Here is a 23433-nt window from a genome sequence, read left to right as displayed (position 1 = left end):
TTCCATTCTTAAGGCATTTTAAGGCATCTTAAGGCATCATATTTCCTACCAATAGAGTTTCAACTGATTTTTGTAGAATTACTTTCTTCTAAAAGCTACTTTTTGTGTTCCTTTAAAGAGTCAGTCAAAGCTGTTGCAAAAGCACCCATAAGGTATAATTAAAGCATGAAAAATAATATTATACTGAAACAGTACCTTGCACAATGGAGATTACCAGGAAAAATACATAGGATGTTCAGAAAGAAAACACTTCATGAACAGTGTTGTGTATTGTTATTTTGAAATTGATTTCTTATCAATATGATTGAAACAGAGCTTTGGGGTTTTTTTTAATTGTTTTGGGGAAGTATTTACTGCAAAGTTCAAATTAGTTTGAGATGACTAACTTCTATTGAAGAGAGTTTGGGGTTTTTTTGGGGGTGTTAACCTTTGTCTCTGCATGAAAGACCTAAAGCGAGGTCCATCTTGACAAGTAGAAAGTAAAGTACAGGAGGTAGGAGGCCCGTGTGGATGAGCAAGGAGCTCTTAACTGAGCCCAAACAGAAGTGGAGAAGAGGTGGAAGCAGGGGCAGATGACCCAAACGGAGCATAGAGCTGCTTTCTGATCTTGCAGGGATAGCGTTAAGAAAGCAAAGGCCCCTCTACAACTGCATCTGGTTAGAGATGTGAAGGGCAAGAAGAAGGGAGACATTCTACAGTTATGGGAAGGCATTTTACAATTCTATAATGGCAAAAGGGAGACTTGGTAAATAAAGGTGCCTCTCTCCTCCACCCCTGCTAAATGGGGCAGGGTACCTTGTGACAAAGGGCATGGAGAAGGCTGTGGTACTTGTTGTGGTACTTTGTTGTGGACTTGTTGTACTCTGCCTTAGCCTTTATTGGTCAGACTTTTAGGAATCCCATGTCACTGAGACCAGAGGGAAAATCTGGAAGAAAGTAGATCTAGGTGGAAGAGGTCAGCTTAGGGAGCTTGCAAGCAAACTGGATGTACTTAAGTGTGTGAAGCCTGACAGGTTGCATCCATGAGTGCCTAGAGAGATGGCTGATGTCATTGCAAGGCCACCCTCAATTGTCTTTAAATGGTCATGATAGCTGGGAGAGCCTCCTGGAAACTGGAAGAGAGCAAATTTAAGTCCTATCCTCAAGAGGAGCAGTAAAGAGTGGGAGAGCTACAGGTCATTCAGCCTTGCCCCAGTCTCTGGGAAGCTGACATGGAAAATCATTCTGGAAAGCACTTCTGAGGACATTAAGGGCAAGAGGATGATGGGAGCAACTAGCAGGAATGTATAAAGTGAAAATCATGCTTGACCAACCTTTTTGCTTTCCACAATGTCTTGCTCAATAAGGGAAGAGCAGATGTTGTTTACTTGGACTTGTAAAGCTTTTCACACCATTTCCCATAACCTCACCATAGACAAGCAGATGAAGTATAGGTTAGATAAGGGGATAGTGAGACAGGCTGAAAACTGCCCCAGTGCTCAGGCCCAGGGGGTTGTGATCAGCAGCACAGAGTCCAGTTGGAGGCAAATCATTAGTGATATATTGCAGGGCTCAGTACTGAGGTCAGTTCTGTTCAGTCTATTCATTTATGATTTGAATGATGAAAAGGAGTGTTCCCCCAGCAATTTTGCAGATGACACAAAAATTTGAAGCAGTGGCTGATAAACCATGACTGGTGGCAGTGGCTGACTGCCATGATTTATAGGGACTTCAACAGGCTGGAGAACTCGATGGAAAGGAATCTCGTGAAGTTTAACAAGGGAAATAGCCCTCCATCTAGGGAAGAGTAGCCTCAGGCATCAGTACCTGCTGGGGTCCAAGCAGCTGCAAAGTAGGAGAATTTTATCTTAGGCTAAATACTCAACTTGGAGCTACAACCTAATATGCTAGTTTAATTACCCCTGTGTTTTCTTACATCAATTTTTTAATGTAATCTTTTGGGGATAGGTAAAATAAGATTCCTTTATTGACAGCGTCAGTTCTCATAGAGAGGTCAGCTTGATGTGTAGCAGTTACTGCTAGGTATTTTTAATTACCAAGATATCTCAATTAAAGTTATATTTTAGGCCATATTCTGGCCTGAAATGTCAGGAGTTTATGGATTCTATAGAGAAAAGCATCTGCCTTCATTGGCAGGAACTAACAGAACTGAGCATTGGGTAAGGAAACAATCAATTACTTCCTGAGTTTTACAACCTCTATTTGTTTGTCTTCTCCTTTAAGTGTGATATGCTGCAGGAAGGATAATTTCAGCTTGGCATCAAGTGATGTTGGTGGTTGATACCAATGCAATTGGATTTTATTTGATTTTTCTTTGGTTTTTCTTTGGTTTGAAATATGCTTTTAATCTAAACTGACTGGAATAATGAATAGACTTCTGTGTTCATATTAATTTTCTGATTTCAGTAGTGTTAGATAGGGGTTACCCACTTTGATCTGGGGTGATGCTGCTGTCAGAATTAAACATTGTACTTCTCGCTGGCTTTGTTGTACAAGTCAGCATGAATGTACTTGGAGAACGCCTCAGAGCGCAGCTGGATGTTCACAGAGTTTAGCAGCTCTATATTTCATTGAATCAGTGGTTTATTTAACCATCCTCAGTAACAAAATGCTAATCACTGATTCAATAGAATACTCAAATGAAGAACTAACACCCCGGCCCAGGTGTCACTGATACAGTTTGGGAATGAACTGTGTGACAAATTCTGCTTCCAGTTGTTCCTATGAGGGAGGAATTAATTTAGCCTTAGACATAGCACCATACCTGTGGGCATCAAGGGGAACATTTGTAAGGACAAAAATGGCAGCATGGAGGAGATAGAGGCCTGATGAGGGCCCATGGTGCATAGGTGCTGCAAGGGGGTGATTATTGTTTGATGGCAGTGCCTGTCCTGGTGTCTGCAGCCAGCACCCAGCAGTAATCACTTCTAAAGCTGTAATCACAGCCACATGGCAGCACTGTGCCTTTTTTACTGCTTTCTATTCATAGTGCTCGTAACGAGGGATTGAAGAGCATGGTAAAAAATATATACTTAAAAAAATAGACTGCTATAAAATGGTTTCTTTTTGGAGTACTGTATTTAGTACATGATGAATCCTGTAGGGGAGGCATGTGTGCATTTCCAGTCACTGCTAAGGTTTTGAAACTATTTTAAGAGCAGCAGAACCTGGCTGTTGTCATAGTAGCAATAAACCTTTTAATCCCACTTCCTCTGGAGATGAAGCTGTTGTGTACATAATCTGCTTAAAGATTTTATGTGACAGGGAGCTAGGGATACAGTACTGAGAAGATGCTACTTGTTGCCCCCAAAAAATTTAGTACTTTTTGTCTACTTTGATCGTGTTTGAGATTTGCTGAGAGACTGATCTTATGACAAGCTGGTGGGAGAACACTTGTCTGGGAAGCCAGCTTTCATTTTTACCAGTGTTTTGGCATTGACAACTTGTCATGATTAAATGAAACTGTTCCTAGGTAGTTCCTCAGCAAGGGTTTGCTGATATTATCAAGTTTAAAAACATCCTTTTTGAGGAAGTCCTTTCATCTGAATGCTTCCATTCCTTACAGTCTCTGAGGTTTCTAAATCAACGTTGAGTTGTATTTTTTATATTGCTGAATAGTGAACACAGTTAACACTTCCTTGATGTATTTGGCTAATGCAGAATAACTTATACTTAAATGTACAACAGGTAGTCAAGGGAAATCCGCAGACAACTGAGAAGTTCTTCAGCTGTGTTTTGGAGATTGGTTTAGCTGGGTAAGGAGAGTTTTAAATGTCATGTCAAAATAATCATTATAATAGAATTTGGCATCCTGAACCAAAAATGACGTGCGTGTTTGTTCACATGTATCTAGAACTAAAAGAGGCCTTTCTTCTCACCAGATCAAATTTCTCAGTAATTACTGACATCTGCGCCACTGCCAGTTATTTGGTGTAGTCTGGTTACAGGACGAGATTGCATAACTCCATGTCCTGCAAATAATCAATGGGCAACTTTTCTTTTATTTGAACCAGTATTTCAGTTCATATGTACTGAATAATAGCAACAGTTGGGGAATTTTTACTTGTTTGTTTTCCTGTTTGGGTGTTTTTACTTGTTTGTTTTCCTGAAGTTTGCTTATTCTGTCAGGATGGAGACTCAGTCTTTAGGAAAAAAGCCCACTGCAGAATAAATGAAAGAATGTTTCTAAGATTATTTATTTGCAAATTAAAAGATATATTTTCCCTTCTATAAAGTTTTGATTATGGATAATTTTTTTCTGCTGATTCCCCTCCTTTCCAGCAACCCCTAATTCAACGTGACATGGAAAGATGTGTTAGGCAAACCATTGACTGTTGTGTTGTCATCAGATCTAATTACTCCTCGGGGTGCGTTGCTCGCTGACTTAGTGAGACCATCATTTGAATCCTGTGCATCTGATCTGCCCTTGCAGGCTGTGGAGATGCTGGCAGGCTCCAGTCTGCTCTAAGGGACAGGGAAGATGTTTCCTTCTTCTTTCCCTTTCCTTCTCACAGCGTTGACTTCAGGCTCTAGGGAGAGGGAGCACCCCCACAGGCCAAGGAAGCTGGTGTGGGGGTGAAAGCCCCTTGGACAATCCCCCTGTGGTGTAGTTTCCTCACCAGAAATGTGGTTAGGTGCCATGGAGGATGTCTTCCCAGCAGAACTTGTGCTGTTGTTTAGAGGGGCTTTGCAAATTTTCCAGTTTGACACTCTGAACAAAACCATTTCTTATTTAAAGAAGAGCTTCTGTTTTGAAACGTTCTTAACATTTAAAAATAGTCATTAGTATTTTTCACTCTTTGCTTTAATCTGAAGGATTCATCACTGTCCTGCTCTGGAAGTTTTTTCACCTCAAATATTAAATAGTTGTATGACATGTGGGACCTGTTTTCTTCCTCTTCTTAGATGGAAAAAATCCCAGTAAAGGGTTTGAGGGGGTTTTATTTCAGTTTGTATAAAAGTCACCTGTCACTACTTGGTATTTTTCTTAACCAGTTGATTTCTTAAGCAGAAATAACCCAGTTTGGTGAATAATTCTGTTAACGGTATCAATTTTTGTTTTATTGAGCTGTATTATGCTGAATTAATTGTTTTGATCTGGCTGATGAGTAGATAGAGGCAGAATGGAAAAAAGTACCTCTGTATCCATTAATACCTCTCTCAACATCTACACTATTGAGACATATTATTTGTGTCAAAGATTTTGATCACAATTTTGGTAGGTATCCTTTTGGTGCAGTATTTTTAGATAAAAACCTGTAAATTGTGTAATTTTATCTGCAGCTAAAGTCAAGTTCTGCCAAATTGCATGAGATATGACTAATGCTTACAAAAATTAAATCTCATGTTTTAATAGGAGAGCAGATTTTATCAATAGTCTCTAAACTCTGCAGGATGAGATCATCATTACGTCAATGTCTTACACAGTGCTGAGTATTTGGGCACAGGGAACAATGGTATTTGTCTTTTATTAGAAACAAATTGAATAGCTGGGGACAAATGTTTCCCACTCTGGTGCTGGAATGGTCCGTGCCTCCAGGTGCTGTTTGGTCTTTAGGGGTTTTTTATGTTTTGATTTTGTTTTGTTTTTTCAAGTGGTTTTACTGGGAATATAGAGATGAGAGCCCCTTATACTTCATCTTGTAATGATTTTGTATAAAATGTATTTACCCTAGTAGACTTCCTAGATGATGAAGCATGGAGGTTGCAAATGCTGCATTGGCTGCTAGACATACCATTGGGGATAAATCCAGGGATAAGTGAAAAGGCTGCAAGAAAAAACAGATTGGAGGGCTCTAATGCTTTCACTGCAGTTAGTGGCATACTATATGTCTTTTAAAAAGTCAGTTGTTACAATAATGATCATTGTTAACTGGGGATGATAACCTGAAGCTATCTACTAAGAAACTACAGTGCTGTCTCCCACAGCTGTTGTGTGAACATTGCATTGTACTTTTGCATCTGTGACTAGAAAAGCTAGAAGTAGATATAGCAATCTAAGTATGTGCCTGAGAAGATAGGGTATGTGAAGCTTTATTTTGCAGTGTTTGTACCAAATTGCTTGCTTTTTCACCCTGAGCAGTTATTTAAAAGCCACTTTTCCATTTAAAATTCTAGGATAGTGAATTGCCCCTCTTGTGTTGATGGGAAAACTTCAAAGAGAGAGTGAAGTAGCTTAATGATTTTCTCCTCAAATGTTCCCAGGGCCCCTGTTAAATACACTAGATGCTGGAACACCTGTGGTCTGCTTTCAGACAGATAATGAACAAGAATGACTTTTGTGTCTCTTTCTCAGATTCGCAGAGGTATGAACATGATGGGAAAACTGCATTTCTGGCTTATGTGTGCCTCTGAGTGAGAGGAGTAGGTGATTCTCTGGCTCAGAGACCTGTGAAGAAGCACAAGTATGTCTCACATGAACCATCCTTAGCTTGGCAGCCTCATACTGCCATTTGCTTCTAGGGCTAAAAGCAGCATAGTTGAGTGTGGTGATGTAGTCAGATGATGTAGCTCCCACCCATTATGGAAAAGCACAAGTTTCACTTCTACTAGTGCCACTTTCTACAATTTTCCTGCCATCCACAAGAGCAGGAGTGGGTGCTCCCAGTGGTTGCTCCCCTGTTTTGTTCTTAACTAGCTCTGTGTTTCCTTCTTTCATATATCTCAAACCCATATGCAGAGTGAAAGGTGGAATAGAGAAAGAATATGCACAAAAGAGCTGATAGATTATTCAATGGTGTCTCTCAATGTAGCATGTACTGTAATGAGAAGTTTAACACTAATTTTTCCTGATTTAATATGGCTATGAAATAACAAGAGAGGCACCATTTGGCTGAGACCGCAGAAATCACAGGTGTGTTCAAAATTACAATTGCAACAGTCAGGCCCTTAGTAATTACTAATATTTAGTAATTACAGAAATATTCTTCCAGCTGAGCTATCTTTCCTAGAACATGCAGAGGACCTGGACATGATTGCAAAACAGTCTTAGAAATATCTTGCCATGTAGTTTTCAATCTTTCTTCTTAAACTTGGTTCATAGAGTTCACATTTTTTGATATCAGCATTTTCTCTGAACACTTGTCTAAGTTTCAAACTCTTTCTTGCTCACTTTATGACAAATGTCCAGAACAAAACATTACATTTTCCCTCCAGCAGGGTGGAGGGAAAAGCTGGAGCTACCTTATTCCCTTACAATGCATTGCTTCTCTGTAATACAATCTAGCAGTGCTTTATTATTTTACCCTGCTATGTTGTCACTAATTTCTGTCTTAACATGCTATTTCCCCAACACTCCTAAGACTGCTGTTTGCTCTGTGTCCATATGCACCAAATTCTTGTGGTTTGAATTGTTTTTCTCAGGTATGCTGTTCTGCATTTTTCCCCAGCTGGATTCACTATTGGTGTTTGCCTTTTTCTTCATTTTATCTGCAACAGTGGAGTCTAGCAGTGACTAAAGGTAAGAAGCTACAGTTCAAGTTAGTCTTGTTGCAGTAGGTCTAGTGATTTTTGCATCATTCTCCCACTGCAATTTTCATGAGCTTTTAATTCCTACTTCTTACTTCTTCAAATAATATTTTAAATCAAACCAAGCATAGTAACAGTACCCATATTTTTTAGAAAATCCTCTCATGCTACTCCTTGTTTTCATTTTACATTGTTATTTCAGTAGTGTTTCTTACCCGCTTTCTGTTGCCAAGATTCTGTCTGTATCCAAGGCAACTTAAATAATTTTGAGAGTAAGACAGTGAGAGATGATGTATCAATTACTAATATCCAAGTAGATGGCCTCTGTGGCACTCCCTTTGTGCATCATTGTAATTCTGCTTGATTTAAACTGTTTGGGTGCAGCATGTACAGTTGTAGAGACAGGGAAGATTCCTCACTAATGAAGACCTGCTGTTTTGTAATGCTGCAGCATGTTCCAGCCTATTCCAGTGCCATGTGCATCACGTGGGATCTGGGCTGACAGCCAGTGCAAATGTTTCTTCAAGGACTTTAGGACATATTCTAATTATGTTTAGATTCTCCCACTCTCTTTTCATCTGAAGGATGTCACTCTGCTCATTTCAAAGTGTGGTGCAAAGTGCTCCATCTGCCAGGATGAGAGGGGTCTGCTTGTGCACTTGTGTGAGAGGCAGTAGGATGGCTGGCTTTGTGAGCAACTCTTTAACCTCCAGCTGTGAGAAGTCCCAGGCCTTTGAACACTGGCAGGGTTTGGCCAGCATCCAGCAGTGTTTTCATCCAGTGTTGAAGGAGATGTAAAACTTCCTGGAAGAAAGAGCTTTATTTCGCTGAGCTGAGCAGGGAAGAAGGGGCAATGAGTTGTGGGATGAAGCATTTGAAACCCTCCGTAGCTGAAAAAAGCATCGTTTTGTGGAGAAAAGTGAAGAAAAAATGTATTTGGGGGAGCTCTGCACATGAACATGTGTATTCTCTCTCAATCTGCTATTGAATGTATGTGATGGTACTACAGGCTCCTTTTAAGGGGACCTGGAATTGCAAAACAGCATGCAAGAGTAAAGGCCATTATGCAATACTGTGCACTGGAATGTAATTCTGTGAGGTGAATACAGTGAGCGCAGATCCATGTCTGTGTGCTTATGGCAAATGAGATTCTGCCTTTCTCTGGGTATGTGGAACAGTTTGAAGGCTTCTGAAAAAAGGTGCAGACTCAGCCTGAAGGAAATATTCCTGATGTGGGGAGGAAGGAGAGAGAGACACTTTTCTGTCCTTAGTTTGCTAGTTCCCCAAAAGCAAACCTGCATTCTTGTCTCTGCCATGGTCTGTTTCCCTGGCCACACAATCAGTGCTAAATAGCATGGGTTCCTTCCTGGGGTGCCTCATGTGATATCACCTCAGACAAATTAATTTCTCAAGGGTGATATTGTTACATCAGATACTTGGCTAATTAATGATACTTATTGTCTAGGCAAGTGCCTTAATTAACTGGATACATAAGAAAGTCTGGGTCAAACTTCAGAAAGTCAGCCAGACTCACTTAATCCCTCGTGGCTGCTGGGATCAACCTGCTGTGTGATGACCTGAGTGTTGAGCTTGGCATGTCTCAGTCGTGATTCTCACAAGTTCAGTAGTGCTCAGTAGCCATTTGCCACCCTGTTGTGGGTAGCAAGTGTGTACAGGAGTAAATTTTTGTGTGAATTCAGGGGCCAGTGTTACTGATGGAGCTGAATAGAGGGAAGGGGTACCAGGGTTTAAAATTTCTAGCTTGTATGTCCCTAAAATAACACAAGCCACCTTCATGTGGTACATGGCCCAGTAACTCTGGTTGCCACTGATTGAGATAACCATTGTGACTGCTTTCAAGAGAAGATGAGGCTGCTGCAGCATTTGTTGTTGGATAGATCTCCTCCTGGGAAAAAAACCTACAAATTTTATATTTTCGTTCCTTCCATCTTGCTCAAACATAAGATTAAGAGAGAGGAGGAGAAACTGAGGTTAGTTCTCTTTGCCTATACGTGATTTGTATTGCTGTAAGCTTGCTTACCTCAATACATGTAAGATGAAAGTCAGGCTGTGCTCTTGGGACTGGATGCACAGGACTGCACTAGGCATCTGGCTTGAAGAGGTTTCTTTGTACTTTAATGGGTACTGCAAGGAGTTCCTAAGAGAATTCTCCAGATGAAAGCTGTTTTTCTGTGGACAGGCTGCACAGAGTCTCATTATTGCTAGGGCTTTTGCTGCACAGCACATATGTTACTGCAGGGCTGTCAGCCCTCCAGTCGATTTCTACAACGCAATAAAAATAAGTAGATTAAGCAAGCAAAGAAGATTAGAGACACTTTGGGGAAGGAAAGGGAAGGGAGGAGGAGGATGAGCAGCAGGGAGTATAAAAAGAGACCACAAGACTGTGATTGCCAGACGTCCTGGTGCATGTTACACAGGGTGGCTTTCTTTGTCCCTTTTGGGTTTGGGTTGGGCAGACTCAATAGAACTGCGCCTGACACCATGTCCAGAGAGAAACTGGAGTCACTGGTCAAGAACATGGAGATCATGCTCTCTGAGGTAGAGCAGCTGAAGATTCACTGCACCAAGCAGACGGAGGAGGTGAACCAGGTGGTACAGGAGCTGCGCCGAGAGAACAGGGAGCTGACAGAGAAGTACGAGCTCATCTGTCAGGACCTGAAGGAGGCCAAGGAGGCCATTGCCCAGCTGCAGGACACAAAGTTTGCCTTTGAGGCAAAGGAGAGGCAAGCACAGAAGCTCAACCGGCAGCTGTGAAGCGGCAGGAAGGAGAAGCAAGAGATTTCTTACCCTGATCTAAGAGTAAACAGAAACCTTCAACTGCTGCAAATGAAAATCTCTGGATTGGTAAAAGCAACCCTTTCCCTTTCTCCTCAGACTAAACCTGTGTGCTGGAAAAAAACCATCTCTATGGAAGCAAGATCTCAGGCGCAGCTGGAATTCTACCCCAGAAGGCTTCTTTGTTAATGACTGAAGACCTCATTATGCTGGGAGAGAAATCTCATTCCAGAATCCCTTGTCAGAGATCTGAGCCATAGGCATATAGAAACAGCTGCCAGGATCTGGGCACCTTCTCATGCCCTGTAGGGGTTGCACAAGGACAGAGTCTGGGAAAAGAACTGTCACTGCCTTGAGCCACTTGAGAGAGTTGTGCCACGAGAGTCTGCTGAGGTGGAGAGAAGGATCATCGTCTTGACAGCCCCTGTTGCTCTATTTTGTTGCTGGCTTTTCTCTGCTGGGCAGCAAGGCTGTAATGCTGTCCTTACTAGGGTGTCAGCTTCCTTGCTGCCTGATGATGGAAGACATCAGCAAGAGTTTTGTGTGCCTCATGCTTCCAAGTACTTTATATCAAGGGCATGTTGTTCCAGAAGATCTGTTAATGCAATTACAGTTGGTGTTGTCCTCTTCCAATTCCAAAGTGGAGTATAAGAACTGGAAAGGTTTATGTCTCCATTTCCATTTCAATAGCATTAAATCCTAATGACTCTGTGTTTAGTATGCTAGAGTTAAAACCTCTGCTGAATATAACACTTTTTTAACCAAAGGGCTATGTTTTGGCACTGGATTTACTTTTCTTTAGCGGAAGTAATGTGTATAAATGGACCAGGAATTACGAGGGATAAATGTATGTGGGCGTGGGAGTGAGAATTGCTTGTCAAGTTTTGCTTTCAACTTTTCTCTCTGCTTCTGTATCTCCTAAGCAGCATTTGTGGTAGGCAGTGCCAAGCCTAGATAAAAGCAGGTGACTTTGGATTCCAAAGTGAATAGCATGAGATCTCTGGGGGGAGTGTGGAAAGAGTGCTGAGAGAAAAAGCCTGAATGTTTAAATGGAGAATAGCTGGAATAGTTCCAGGATGATCTTTCTTCGTGTTGGCTGTGATGTAGCCAGCTTCTTTCTTCCCTCCAAAGCTTTGCTATATTGTTATCTCTGCCTGGCAAGCTCCCTATTCCCAGCAAGGGCTGATGCTTGTGAGAAGCAGAGAAGCTGTTTCCATTGCTGAGGGCCTCAGGGTGTGTGGCACCAGGAGCCCAGGTGCACTCTGTGCGGGGAAGGGAGTCAGCTTGGAGGGAAGGGAAACCTGCCTGCTTTGGTTTTTCTAAAAGTTTGGGCAGGGCAGAATGGTTCAGCAAGGCTTTCTCTTAGGACTCAGCCCTGCCATGGTGAAAATAACTGTAGTTTTGTCAACCATTACAAAATACTGAGATCAGGCCTAGAATTAGCTGGTTACTGTTCCTTCTTTGCCCCCCTCTCTGCTACATCAGTCTATGCCAAGTCCAAAGCCTTTGAAAATTCAGATCTTGAATGAGTTCTGGGCAAGACCTTCTGAGCAAAGGGCTGATGTTTGTGTGGCATCCATGGGGAACAGGTTTTTCTGGTTTTGTTTTGTGTGATAACATGTTTTGTTGAATATATGTGATGTAGACTTTAATTTTTTTTCTATTTTGGGTGGAGCAGATTGGATTATCCGGAAAACATTTGGGAGTTTGGAGACTGCCCTTCATGTTTTCAGATGTTATCTGAATACAAATGGCCAGCCTTGACCCTTTGCTCCTTGCTCACCAGCAACAACTTAGGGAGCACGAGAAATCAACATTAATCACTACATTTGTTTGTATAAGAAGTAAAAATATCTTCCTTTGAAATCAGTTCTCTAGCTCAAATCTGCTTACCACCTGTGATTTCTTCTACTTTTTATATATCATTAAAATGTAAAACCAAAATAAAAGGAAAAACAACTGTGGGAGTGTCTGTTCTGGATAAGGCAGTGCCTCATTTAATGCATGTATATATTACTTTTTGAGTGTGTGTGTTTGTGCTTGCTGGATATAATTATTCCTGTTTAAATCCTGTGCATCAAGGAGTAGACAGAGACCCTCCACATCTGTCTGTATTCACAGGTTAATCTCTCTAAATGAGATTCTCTGTGTGGCTGCCAAGTTTGCCCTACGCAATATTTAAATCCATGATACAGAAAAAGAAAATGGGATCACAATGCCCTTATGGTCAGTTTCTTAATAATTAGCAGGATTCAAAGTGTCTGCTTATAAGGAAAGCTGTTAGAATGATTTCCTGTAAATAACCTAAGTTTTGGGGTGGGACATCAGAAAACCTAGATGTGCTATTCAATGCTAGAAAAAATTAACACCACATCCCTTTCAATAGACTCAGTTGTGTCCTGGTTTTGCTTTACATGACTTAAACTCAGGAGTAGTTGGGCTGGTTTAAAAACAATGTTCATTCCATTGCATGTAGTTCCTCTGATTTTTCACAGGCAAATCTTTGTGTATCCAAGTATAGTCTTAGCAATGGAATAGTGCTTTCACTTGTATCCTTAGGTGCAGTGTACTGGAGTGCCTTTCACAACAAAGTTTGCATGGAATTAGTCACAGCACTTTGAAGTTGTTTTTTGCTTTTTGAACACTGACATTATCATTACATGCTGCTTTTCTTCTTTAAACGGCCTAAGGATGAAGAGCTGAAACTTGGCGTAGTGCTATCAGCTTGTTTAGAAAGCTGGCCTGAATAAAAGTTTCACCTGATTTGGTTCAGAATCAAAATAAATATGAAGTGACAGGCTTGCCATTTCACTCCTCTTGGAAATGGATGAAGAGAGGTATCTAATTCTTTGAATACAAAGAGTAAATTTATTTGAAGGCTCCCTTGGAGAGCGCAGCACAGGAATTGGCTCAGTTGTCAAGAAGGGACTAAGTGAAGAGAATCCTGCCAGACCAAGTGCCTATGAGTTTCTCTGCTCCAGGAGCAGATTATAGCAAAATACTGATGACTGCATTGGTTTCCACAGTTCTGAGCTGCATTATGTGAAAGTGTCCAAGAAGGGAGACTAGGTAGGAATGAAGCTGATACATCTTTGTTCTCTTTCATTGCCAACTTCAGTGGCTGCGTGCTGGCAAACCACAATAAAATCAGCTCTGCTTGCAGCTGTATCTATACAAAAGTACAAGTCAGGTCCTCTGCAGCAGCCCTTGGCACGTGAAAAAGTCCATGTGTGGCCAGGCCTCTAAAGCAGAGATAAACCAGTGCAAGAGATACTGCAAGAGGATTAACGGGCTTTGGTGCAGTTAACTTGTACAGCAGAGCCCATTGGTGTGTAATACACTTTCCAGCCTTCCTCTAAGGCCTTTGTAATGTCTCCTGAACATGGAATTGAGCTGCTTTTCCTGAAGAGTTGACAGGATTCATTTTGTATACTGAGAAGCTGTCATTCAGAGGACTGAATGACATGCCTATCTTGCAAAGGTGAGTGAGAGTCTGAGAAGAATGCAGTTATTGGTCACTATTCAAATTTGAAAAAAGCTCAGTTCAGGTTGAATCAAAACTTACTTTACTGTGATTTCTTTAAAAAATCGTAAGTTAAAAAATCAGTGTGTCAAAAGTCTTATTGTTTCCAGAGTGAGCTGAAGCCTACAGATCTTTGTGCAGCTGATGGAAAGAGAGACATGCCATAATGTCCCCAGTAGCAGTGGACTCAATTTGATGTCCCAGAGACCCTTATTTCTTTGCCTTCTCATTCAGCCATCAACACACTTGCCTATGGTGTAAGATTACTGTTCAATATTATCCTCAGAAATATTTGAGCATATCCTCTGGATAAAATGCAAGTAGTAGGCTAAACACAGTGGCTGTCCATTTCTCTTCATTAGGCCATTACTCTTATCTAAGAAATTGAGCATTATTCTAAAAGCAAAGTAAGGTATCCATCCCATTTTTGTAAGAACATGACCCAGCCACAATCACAACACCCCAGATCCTTGCTCTTTGGCTAAATGGCAAAGTGAGCAATCAAAAACACCAGTTGGTAATGACTATGCCATGGTTTCCTGATCACAGTAGTCTCCTGGGAGGTTCAAATTCTGAAACCAAACTGAACACAGATTCTTCTCTTATTTGCATGAATGCCCAAGCTTCTCTTCTGGAGGCTTTGTGAGTCTTGCCTGAATTTTTTGGTTGCTGCTCAATGGGAGAGGACAGGGGGTAGAAGAGTTAGGTGTTAAGTACTCCCTAGGGAAGAAGCAGGATATTTTGGTTTCATTTCTCAGTAATTAATTTCTCAGAAGTCAAGTCTGTTTTGCCCATGACAGCAACCAGTGAGTAATCTTTCTGTATTTATCATGTTTGACAACTTTTTCCACCAGTTTTTCTCTCTCTGTCATGTTGAGGATGAGGAGTGATAAAGCACCATGGTGGGTATCTGGTGACCAGCTAAGTGCTGCAGTGCTGTGTTAGCCATAACTAGTTAGACTGGAGCCCTGTCCAGTAAAGCATGCAGATCTTTAGACAGTCTTTGGAAACAGCCTCTAGCAATAAGGAGTCCTGGTAGTTTATCATGAAAAGTATAACAAAAGAGAAAGCAGAAGTCTTACTGCTGACCTCTGGCCATGTAACTGTTGAAATCCCAATGCCACAGCTCCTGTAGAGGTTGCTCCGTGCCAAAAGCACTGCAGTGATCAGGCTAGAAGGGATATTGTGTTCAGCAGTATCCATTCAGTAGGCATTCATCTCAACTGTTTCTTCTTGACCTCATCTGGGACACCCAGGTGCCCAGCTAGCCACTGGATAGACCTAGTGGCAAGAGGCAAATGCCTGTGGTCCTGCTCTTTCATTCCATAGTGACCCAGCAGTGTCTTACCAAGAGATGAGAATGGTCTTGGAGCAGTGGATTATCTTGTTTTCACTAAAGGGTAAGTGGTGAAAACAATTTCAACATAAGGATCATGTCCTTTCTCCCAGAGGAATGGTACATATGCAAAACTTTCTGTGAAACCACAGGACAAAGGTTTACTTCATATTTGCATTGCCTTTTTCTAGGTAAGAACTGGCCTCGAGCTCAAATCCTACACTAACAGCTTCTGATTTTGTCACATCACTGCTGGAACCAGGAAGTATGAGTAGATTATTCTTTCTTTTTTTTTTTTTAATAAAAGAAATTTAAGTGATGTTTCATGTTGATTACTTGTGGTAAAAGTCTGCTCAGTTCTTTTTTTTTTATTTCAGCATCTCAGGAGCTCATCTATTAAGTCTGTATGGGGTTAAAATTAATCCAGATGTGTTTACACTGATTTAATGCAGTAGGCACAGCTGTTTTTTGGATGTATCCTGGCTAGATTCCAACATGAGCAGTCACATTTTCCCTGTCTCTGCACTCCCTTGTAGCTTATCAACAAGAACACAAGAGCTACAAGAACATTATTAAGTTTGGTATGTAAAAAAGAAACATTAATTGAGGATCCCACTGCTATGACAGGCATTTTAATGATTGGGTATTTATAAAGTCATCTGAAGTTGTGGGGGGTTTTGCCTTCTAGTTTTTGAACCTTTGGGATTGGATTTCCAGCTTTTTTTTGCCAATGGGCTAAAAGATTTAAACTGATCTGAAAGTTTTGTTTATTCACAGAAGGCCAGGGCTTCAGGTATTGGTTTGACCAAATATCATGAAGGGTTAGGATATAAGGTGACACCTAGCAGGATGGCATTAGCCAGTGGCTAATTGAGCGTACAGGTGTTAAAAAAAAAAGCACATGCTCATGTAACCACTTTGTGATGCAAAAGGAGAGATCACAGTTTGGCCCACAGCCCAAATTTATTTTTCTTAAGAGAAAAATTGAATCTAAAGAGGCAGGACAATAATTTCTATATTGTTAATTAGGCATTAACACTGTTCAAATTTTTTTTTTTTTTTCTCCTGACAAGGATAACATAAGCAGCCATGCACCTGCACCACCATTAAATGTTCTTCTGGGATGTATTTTGTCTTTCATTATCTTGGGGCTCCCCTGCTGTTTGGTGGAGGTGTTGCCAATTTGTGTTGGGTTTCCTGTTAGGGCTTATCCTTGTTTATTGTGGCAGAGTTAGCTTTGACAGGAAAGCACAGGATTGCTTTTGCTTGTGGAAAAGAAGTGACTTTTATTTGAACTCTGTCTCCTGTGGGATGAGTAATGGTAGGATTTGAGCACTGTGTACCTTTCATGGCTAGCTGCTAGACAGGGATTGAACAGCAGTGAGAAGAGAGCCATATCCCTGGAAAAGAATTGCTTCTGTGTCTGATGTATTTATGAGTCTGCTAGAAACTTCCATTTGGAGATGTGCACATCTAGGCTTGTCAACAGTTGGCAAGGATATTGTCCCTTTTGGTTATCTAAAGCAGCAACATGGCCAAGAGGACAGTAATGATACCAGTTCTGGAGATTTCATTGCACATCTTGATGTCTTCCATGGAAGATCCAACCTGTGGAGCTACCTGAAAGTAGAAGCTTCATCTTTCCTTTGGAAAGCAACGTTTTCTCTCTTATAGTTACAAATTAACTACTGATGAAAAAGGACTCTGAAACTGGAAGGCAAAACATAAAAGACCAACCCAAACTTAAAACTTTAAAGCTATTCTCATAATCTGAAAAACTTCGGTCATAAAATTAAATAGGGTTGAAATGCTCATAGCTGTTATAATTGCTGGACCAGAATCTATTTTTCTAGATCAGTGGTCTCTGTATTTCATTATTTATTTGTTTTATACTATGCAGAGGACAAAATCAATGGGGAGCAGATTTATCTGTTTGCAAAATAAAACAACAGCAACACACAAGTTGTTATGCAATGTTTTCTCTAGTATCCACATGATTAAAACCACAAGTTTTTCCTTGTAATGCATCCAACTAGATTCCTTTTCCTTTAACAGTTTTTATGTTGTTAAATTGTTCCTTCATGGGAGTTTTCAGGGGGTTTCTGAATTGCATGGCATTTGTTAGCGGAAAAAAAATAGAGAAATCTGTGCTGCCATTGTCTTTGGTTAAATTCAGGTCTGTATCCAAATTACTGCTGTTTTCAGATTTTAAGGGTCTGCTTAACTTTACCTAGACCCAAATCTAGCTGTGAATTGTGTTTAAGTTCAAAGTGTCTTTTGTCAAAAGTTTATTTATGAACTGTGATTCAGGCTGTAGTTTTAAAGTAAATGTGAAGTTTAATTTTTTTTTTCAGAGTTAAGAACTTACTGAAAATGAATACTGAAGGGATCTGTGGATAGCTGTCTCTCTTTTGATATGATGCCTACGGCTAAAATAAAACTACTTACAAAGGGCTCCACCCCTGCAACAACTTTAGGCACAGTTTGGAGCTCATGTGCGTGCTCACACACAGACTACAGAAGCTAGAAACAATTCCAAGGCAGGCGTGCCTGTGTGCATGCTTACGGCGCTGGTTTTCCAAAGCAAAAGTGAAAACTCTTGAGAAGAACCTGAGAGGCTGAAGGGGTTAAATGAAACACAACTCTGCTTTTCCTGTGCAGTAAGGATTAGTAACCAAACAGAAGCAGGGAGAACAGCACTGGAGTGCCACTGTTTCAACAAGAAAGATTGGTAAGTAAGCTCTGGAGCTTGAGTGCAGTGGGTCTCCAACTTTTGTGCTCACCTGTCACAGCCACATGCAGAAGGTAGACGTTGACTTTGTGTTCTGTCTCCTGGTCCCTCTACCTGGATATCAAGTCTCTATTAGTCTTTTCAGTGCTGTTCGTGCTCTTTAAACTATTTTTCGTTTCCCACCTTTTTTTCCTTTCCTTTCAGTTTAAAGAGTACAGGGGGGAGGAGAGACCAGAGTCCTCAAGACTGCAAAATGTTATTTCTCAGAAGGGAGGGAAGAAGATGCTCCATGAGTTTGGTGAATCAGTTAATCCCGGTGGGCCTTGCCGTGCCCGCAGGTGCTGTTCCTGACGCTGCAGCTGGCGGAGCAGGGAGGTGCCCGGGAGGTGCCGGGAGGTGCCGGGATGCGGGGCGAGCCCGCTGGGGTCACACACACGCTCCCTCAGCACGCGGTGCGAGGCAATCGCGGCAAGGCCACTGACGGCAGAAGCGGGAATAAAAGCCTGTCTGGCGGCTACGGCTCCTGTAGCCCCCGGCCATCACCCCGGGGAGCTCCGCGGCCCGGCAGGTGCTGGGGCAGGGTGTGGCTCCGCACCGCCGTGCCGCCCTCAGCTGCCTGAGGGGAGCCGGGAGGCAGCCCCGGCCCAGCGATGCCGCGGGAGCCCCCAGACCTGTCTGTGCTTCTCGGGACCGGGTCTCCCGCCCCGAGGGAGTCCGAGGCGTGAGGCAGGCCAAGGTGGCAGCTCCATGGATCCAGGGAGCGGTCGTGGCACGGAGGGGGCAATGGTCTGGAAGCAATGTGGGAGGGCAGCAGGTTTGCCTGGTGCACGGGCTGTTCCTTGTGGAGAGCGGTAGGGTGGAAGTAGAGGAGCAGGTGATTTGAAACTGAGTTTCAAAGCTTTGATGAAGGTAATGTTAGCTTTGAATGGAGTCCCTAGGACTAGGAATAGCTAGTATTAGTACAGGAGCTTAGAGAGATGGTGTGTTTCTTTAGATCTGCCTCTAGAGACCTTTGTTTGTTACTTTGGAAAGTGTCTACACAAACACGCATTTACGCTTTCTGCATTGTCCGTATGAGGCCTTTCAACTGCTCCGTTGTACACTGGCCTGCAGCTTATATCTTTTTATCCTGGCTTCCCAGAGATGTACCACACACTTTAATGCCAGAGCATTCCCAGTCTCTGCAGACAGAGCAGCCATGAAAAGCCATTCTTTCTGAGGTGCAGTGTGATGATGAGCCAATATGCTGCACAGCTGTGTGTGTATGGGACAGCATCAGTCTGGGCTTCCAGGGCAGATGCTCTACTCTTACAGGGAGCAAAGGGAGGTGCTTGTGATGAGGAACAAGGGTGGATAAAGTCACCAAGTGTCTTTGGTATGGCACTAACTTAAACTAATATTTGTTCATGTCAGTGAATTAATTGATTGGTAAAAGGAAAAAATTAAAACAGAGCAAATTTGCTATCTCTGGAACTGTTGTGCTTTTTTTCTGTCTACTGTGAGATAATTAGGCTTCTATTTTGGGTCTGTTTTCAGGTTCTTGTGCACTGTGAAGTGTCCTGACACCTTAAAGGTGTTTGGTTTTGAAATATTTTTTTCTCCTTGAGTTTAATTGCTTGATGGGATCACAGAAATGCTGGGGTTGGGATTGTTTCTTTGTAGCATTTGCCTATTCCAATTCTGTTTGCTAGTAAACAATCCACTCTGAGTGTAGCATTTGATAGAAGATGTGTGATGAGTGATTTGAGGTGATTTTCCATCAAGGATGTAGAGCTTTGTTTGCTGGTCTCTATATGTATTTATGTCAAAAAGAATATTAGGTAAAAACCAAAATTGTCTCAATTTTAAGGGAAAGTAGCCACCACTGTGTAAAGAACTTAGGGAGTGGACGATTGCAAATGTTGATGTTCAGTAAGTGCAGTAACTTCTGATGCAGATCACTTCCCTTTGGTTTTGGGATGGGTTTTCTCAGATCCAGCTACTTACCAGCTTGGTAAAGGAGAATGCAGGTAGATCTTGCCTAATCTGGCTGCTTTAGGGATTAATTGCTTCTCAATTTAGACACCAAGATTCTTTTGGAGTCTAGGTGAATGGCCATGTCCAGACTTGCTAAAAGGGTTGAGAAAATAGGAAAGCAGCTACGTTGTTGCAACTGGTTTTCTTGGTAGCACTTTTTGAGTCAAAGGTGCAAAGTTTTTTGGTTTTTTTGTTTGTTTGGTTTTTTTGTTTTTTTTTTTTTCTGTTAAAATAGGAAACCTGAGAGAAAAAAACCAACCAACCAAACAACAACAACAAAAAAACCACATCCAAAAAAACCTCACCCTTAATCTTGACTGCAGACCCTTTCTTCTGAATATAGAGTAAATAAGGCAAAATACTGTTCTGTGCCTCAGGACATGTAGAGCTTAGGCTACCAGAAGGCTTTCTGTTTGTTCAGTGGGGATCTTATATGTTAATAAGATGTTAACCATTTTGCTGGTTCATATATGTACCTAGTGACTTATAATACACAGCAAACAAACAGCTTTTTTGTAAGAGGATGGGAGCTCTGTTTGGTATGAGAACAGCACCTAGAATACACAGGATGCAATTACAGTAGTCCTCACAATTACAGTAGTCCTCACAATTAGCATTACAGGCTCATCATCAGCTGAATGTTTTCCCAGTGGCAGACTGATGCTCAGTGAGCACCAGAGGAAATAGATTGCTTTGCTCTTAGGTCTGTGGGAAGGATGATGCAGAAGTGCTGTAAGCCCCGCAGTGTACCTGGCACAGCTACTGAGCCAGTGATGGATGATTGCTTGGATTCAGGACAGTCATTTGCAGTTATGCCCACTGTATGATGGACTTGTCAAAATGATTATTTCTCTCAAAACTGATGATCTGTTGGATACACCTTCACAGGCTAATTTTTAGCACTCCTGGATCTGAACTGCGATTTGTTGTGGTCCAGTCTTGTCTTGGACAATGAATAATAAGGGTTGCTAGATATTTGGGAAGGGACTTCAGTATAAAAGTGCTTGCGTGGGTGTTACTCATATGCATAGCCTATGATCAAATAATTTGTTTATGCTTTCTCACACAGTAATAAGCTCACCTTCCTGACATGCAGATGTGACATGTAGAAAACAAGTGCCATCCACAGATTGTTTATTTCTCTGCCTATCCCTTAAGGCAGTAATTGGAGGCTCTGGTTTGGGCATCTGTGGGAGAAACCTGCTTCAGAGCAAAGAACCAATTTATTTTTAGATCACATCATTGTTATTTTGCTGTGATCACACCGTTGAGCATGTGCTTCCTTTGAGAGCTCTCCAGGCACTGCAGTGTGATCACACCCTCCTAAGATCATTTTTTATGAAGTTAATTTTTAATGACAGATGAAAGATGCTAGGGCCAGTATTCTCAGAGACAGCAGGCCTAATTCCAATAGCACATATCCTCCCTCCTAAGTTTCTTAATCTAAAGTTCTGGTTTAGGTTGTGATTTTGTTCTATTTTTGTTTCTTTTAGTTCACCTTATGTTACTCAGCTTTCTCTTGCACAATAATATAACCAAGCTCACATTTCTCTGGGGGAGTTTAGCCTCATACCACTGAAGGTGTGTCTGCATCACTGTTTTAGGGGCAATTCCTTAGGGACAGGATGTACCCATACAAGTGTGGTGTTTGAAATGTATATATATATATATTAACTTCCAGAAGCAATGTAGAGGCAGCAGCAATCAAAACCCACATGAGGTTCAGGGTAAATAGTCTCGTGGTTCCCTGTCTATTATTAGTCCCCCAGCAAATTTATTTAAAGGTTTTACAGGTGTTCCCTGTGTATATATACTACAAGCATACTGTTGAATGTAGTGCTAACATCCTCTCAGTAAACAGAGATGTGAATCTTGCAAAAAGAGGCAGAGAAAAATTTACATGGTTTTAAAATCTCCTCTTGAAATAACGCTCCTTTTTTTATTTTTTTTTAACCCATTGCACATCACAAAATTTGCTGTTTATATTTAGGATGGAATGAAGTTAAATAAATTTGAAGCAATCTCCTAGCATGAAAATCCTTTATTTTCCTAAAGAATTCTCAAAAATTTGACTTGTAAGAGATTAGTGTCAGCTGGGTAACATGCTCAGGTGGGCGTTGGGGAGTGAAGTCCCTCCCACTGTAAGTGAAGAGCAGGTTTGAGACCACCTGTGGAAACTGCATAGGCACAAGTCTGTAGGGCCTGATGAGATGCATCTCAGGTCCTGAGGGAACTGACTGATGTGTCTGTCAAGCCACTCTCCATGATACTTGAAAAGTCATGGCAGTCAGGCAAACTCCCCAGTGACTGGAAAAAGGGAAACATTTTTCCTATTTTTAAAAAGAGGATAAAGGAAGGCCCAGGGAACTAAACACTTGTGAGCCTCTCCTCTGTAGCTGGGAAGATTGTGGAGCAGATCCTCCTGGAAGCAGTGTGGAGGCATGCAAAACAAGGAGATTATGCAAGACAGGCGAGCATGGCTTCACTAAAGAGCGAATCCTGCCTGCCCTGCCTGGTGTCCTTCTGTGGTGGAGTGACTGCAGCGACTGACAAGGGAAGACTGACTGATGTCAGCTATCTAGAATTCTGTAACGCTTTTGATGTGGGCCCATATGAAGAACATGGCAGTTCTCCTCGATGAAAGGCTGGACATGAGCTGTCAGTATTTGCTCACAGCCCAGAAAACCAGCCACATCCTGGGCTGCATCCAGAGCAGCATGGACAGCAGGGGAAGGGAGGGGATTCTCCTCTGCTGCCCTTGTGAGACCCCACCTGGAATAATGTGTCCAGATCTGGGATCCTCACTATAAGAAAGACATGGAGCTGCTGGAGTGGGTCCACAGAAGGCCACAAGATGCTCAGAGGGCTGGAGCAACTCTTCTATGAAGAAAGGCTGAGAGAGCTGGCGTGGTTCAGCCTGGAGAAGAGAAGCCTCCAGAGGGATCTTATTGCTGCCTTCTGGTATATAAAGGGGACTTAAAAAAAGATGGTGAGTCAATTTTTATGTCGGCCAGTAGTGATAGCACAAGGGGTAATGGTTCTAAACTAAAAGAGGGGAGATTTAGACTAGATATTAGGAGGAAATTATTTATTCAGAAAGTGGTAAGGCACTAAAAAGGTTGGCCAGGAAAACTGGGAATGACCCATTCTTGGTAGTGTTCAAGGCCATGTCAGATGGGGCTTTGAACAACCTGGTCTAGTGGAGGTGTCCCTGGCCAGGGCAGGGGGAGTTTGAACTAAATGATCTTTAAGGTTCCTTCCAACCCAATCCATTCTATTATTTATAAACAGCACCAGTGCTCGGTGTCAGGTGATATTTCAGGTCAGGCTAAATAACTCATAGAAATGAAGCTTAAGCTGTGACAGGACAGTAGTAAATGTAAAAGATGGTTAGCCATTCCTCTTCAATTATACTAGTGTTTGGAGTATTATGTCCTTGTCATGTATTTTCCATAGGCAGTGTGTGGCTTCTTTTAGCAGTGTCTAAATCAGTCTGTGTGCTTGTCATTATCCCTACATGCTCCCAGATTTAATTAACAGCTAAGCACAGCGAGACTACCAAAA

At 41.8% G+C, this 23433-nt stretch overlaps 1 protein-coding gene across 4 annotated transcripts in view; it reads left to right on the top strand.

The window, feature by feature from the left end:
- The first annotated feature begins 27 nt into the window (after positions 1-27).
- The window catches only part of PAPLN (papilin, proteoglycan like sulfated glycoprotein), a 68603-nt gene continuing 45197 nt past the window's right edge, over positions 28-23433 (top strand). For 2 of the 4 annotated variants that reach the window (XM_030274365.4, XM_072930031.1), the window contains exon 1: positions 28-17853. Coding sequence is in view for 2 of the 4 variants with exons in the window: in XM_072930032.1 (XP_072786133.1) it covers positions 17919-17927 (9 nt within the window). In the remaining 2 variants the exon portion in view is untranslated. Of the gene's footprint in view, positions 17928-23433 lie in introns of all 4 variants that reach the window. The other 2 variants (XM_072930032.1, XM_072930030.1) reach the window with 1 other exon arrangement.

Source organism: Taeniopygia guttata, chromosome 5, assembly GCF_048771995.1.
Source record: "Taeniopygia guttata chromosome 5, bTaeGut7.mat, whole genome shotgun sequence".
NCBI classification, from domain to species: domain Eukaryota; kingdom Metazoa; phylum Chordata; class Aves; order Passeriformes; family Estrildidae; genus Taeniopygia; species Taeniopygia guttata.
Note: the sequence above shows the minus strand (reverse complement) of the source record. Positions and strands in the feature narration are given on the sequence as shown.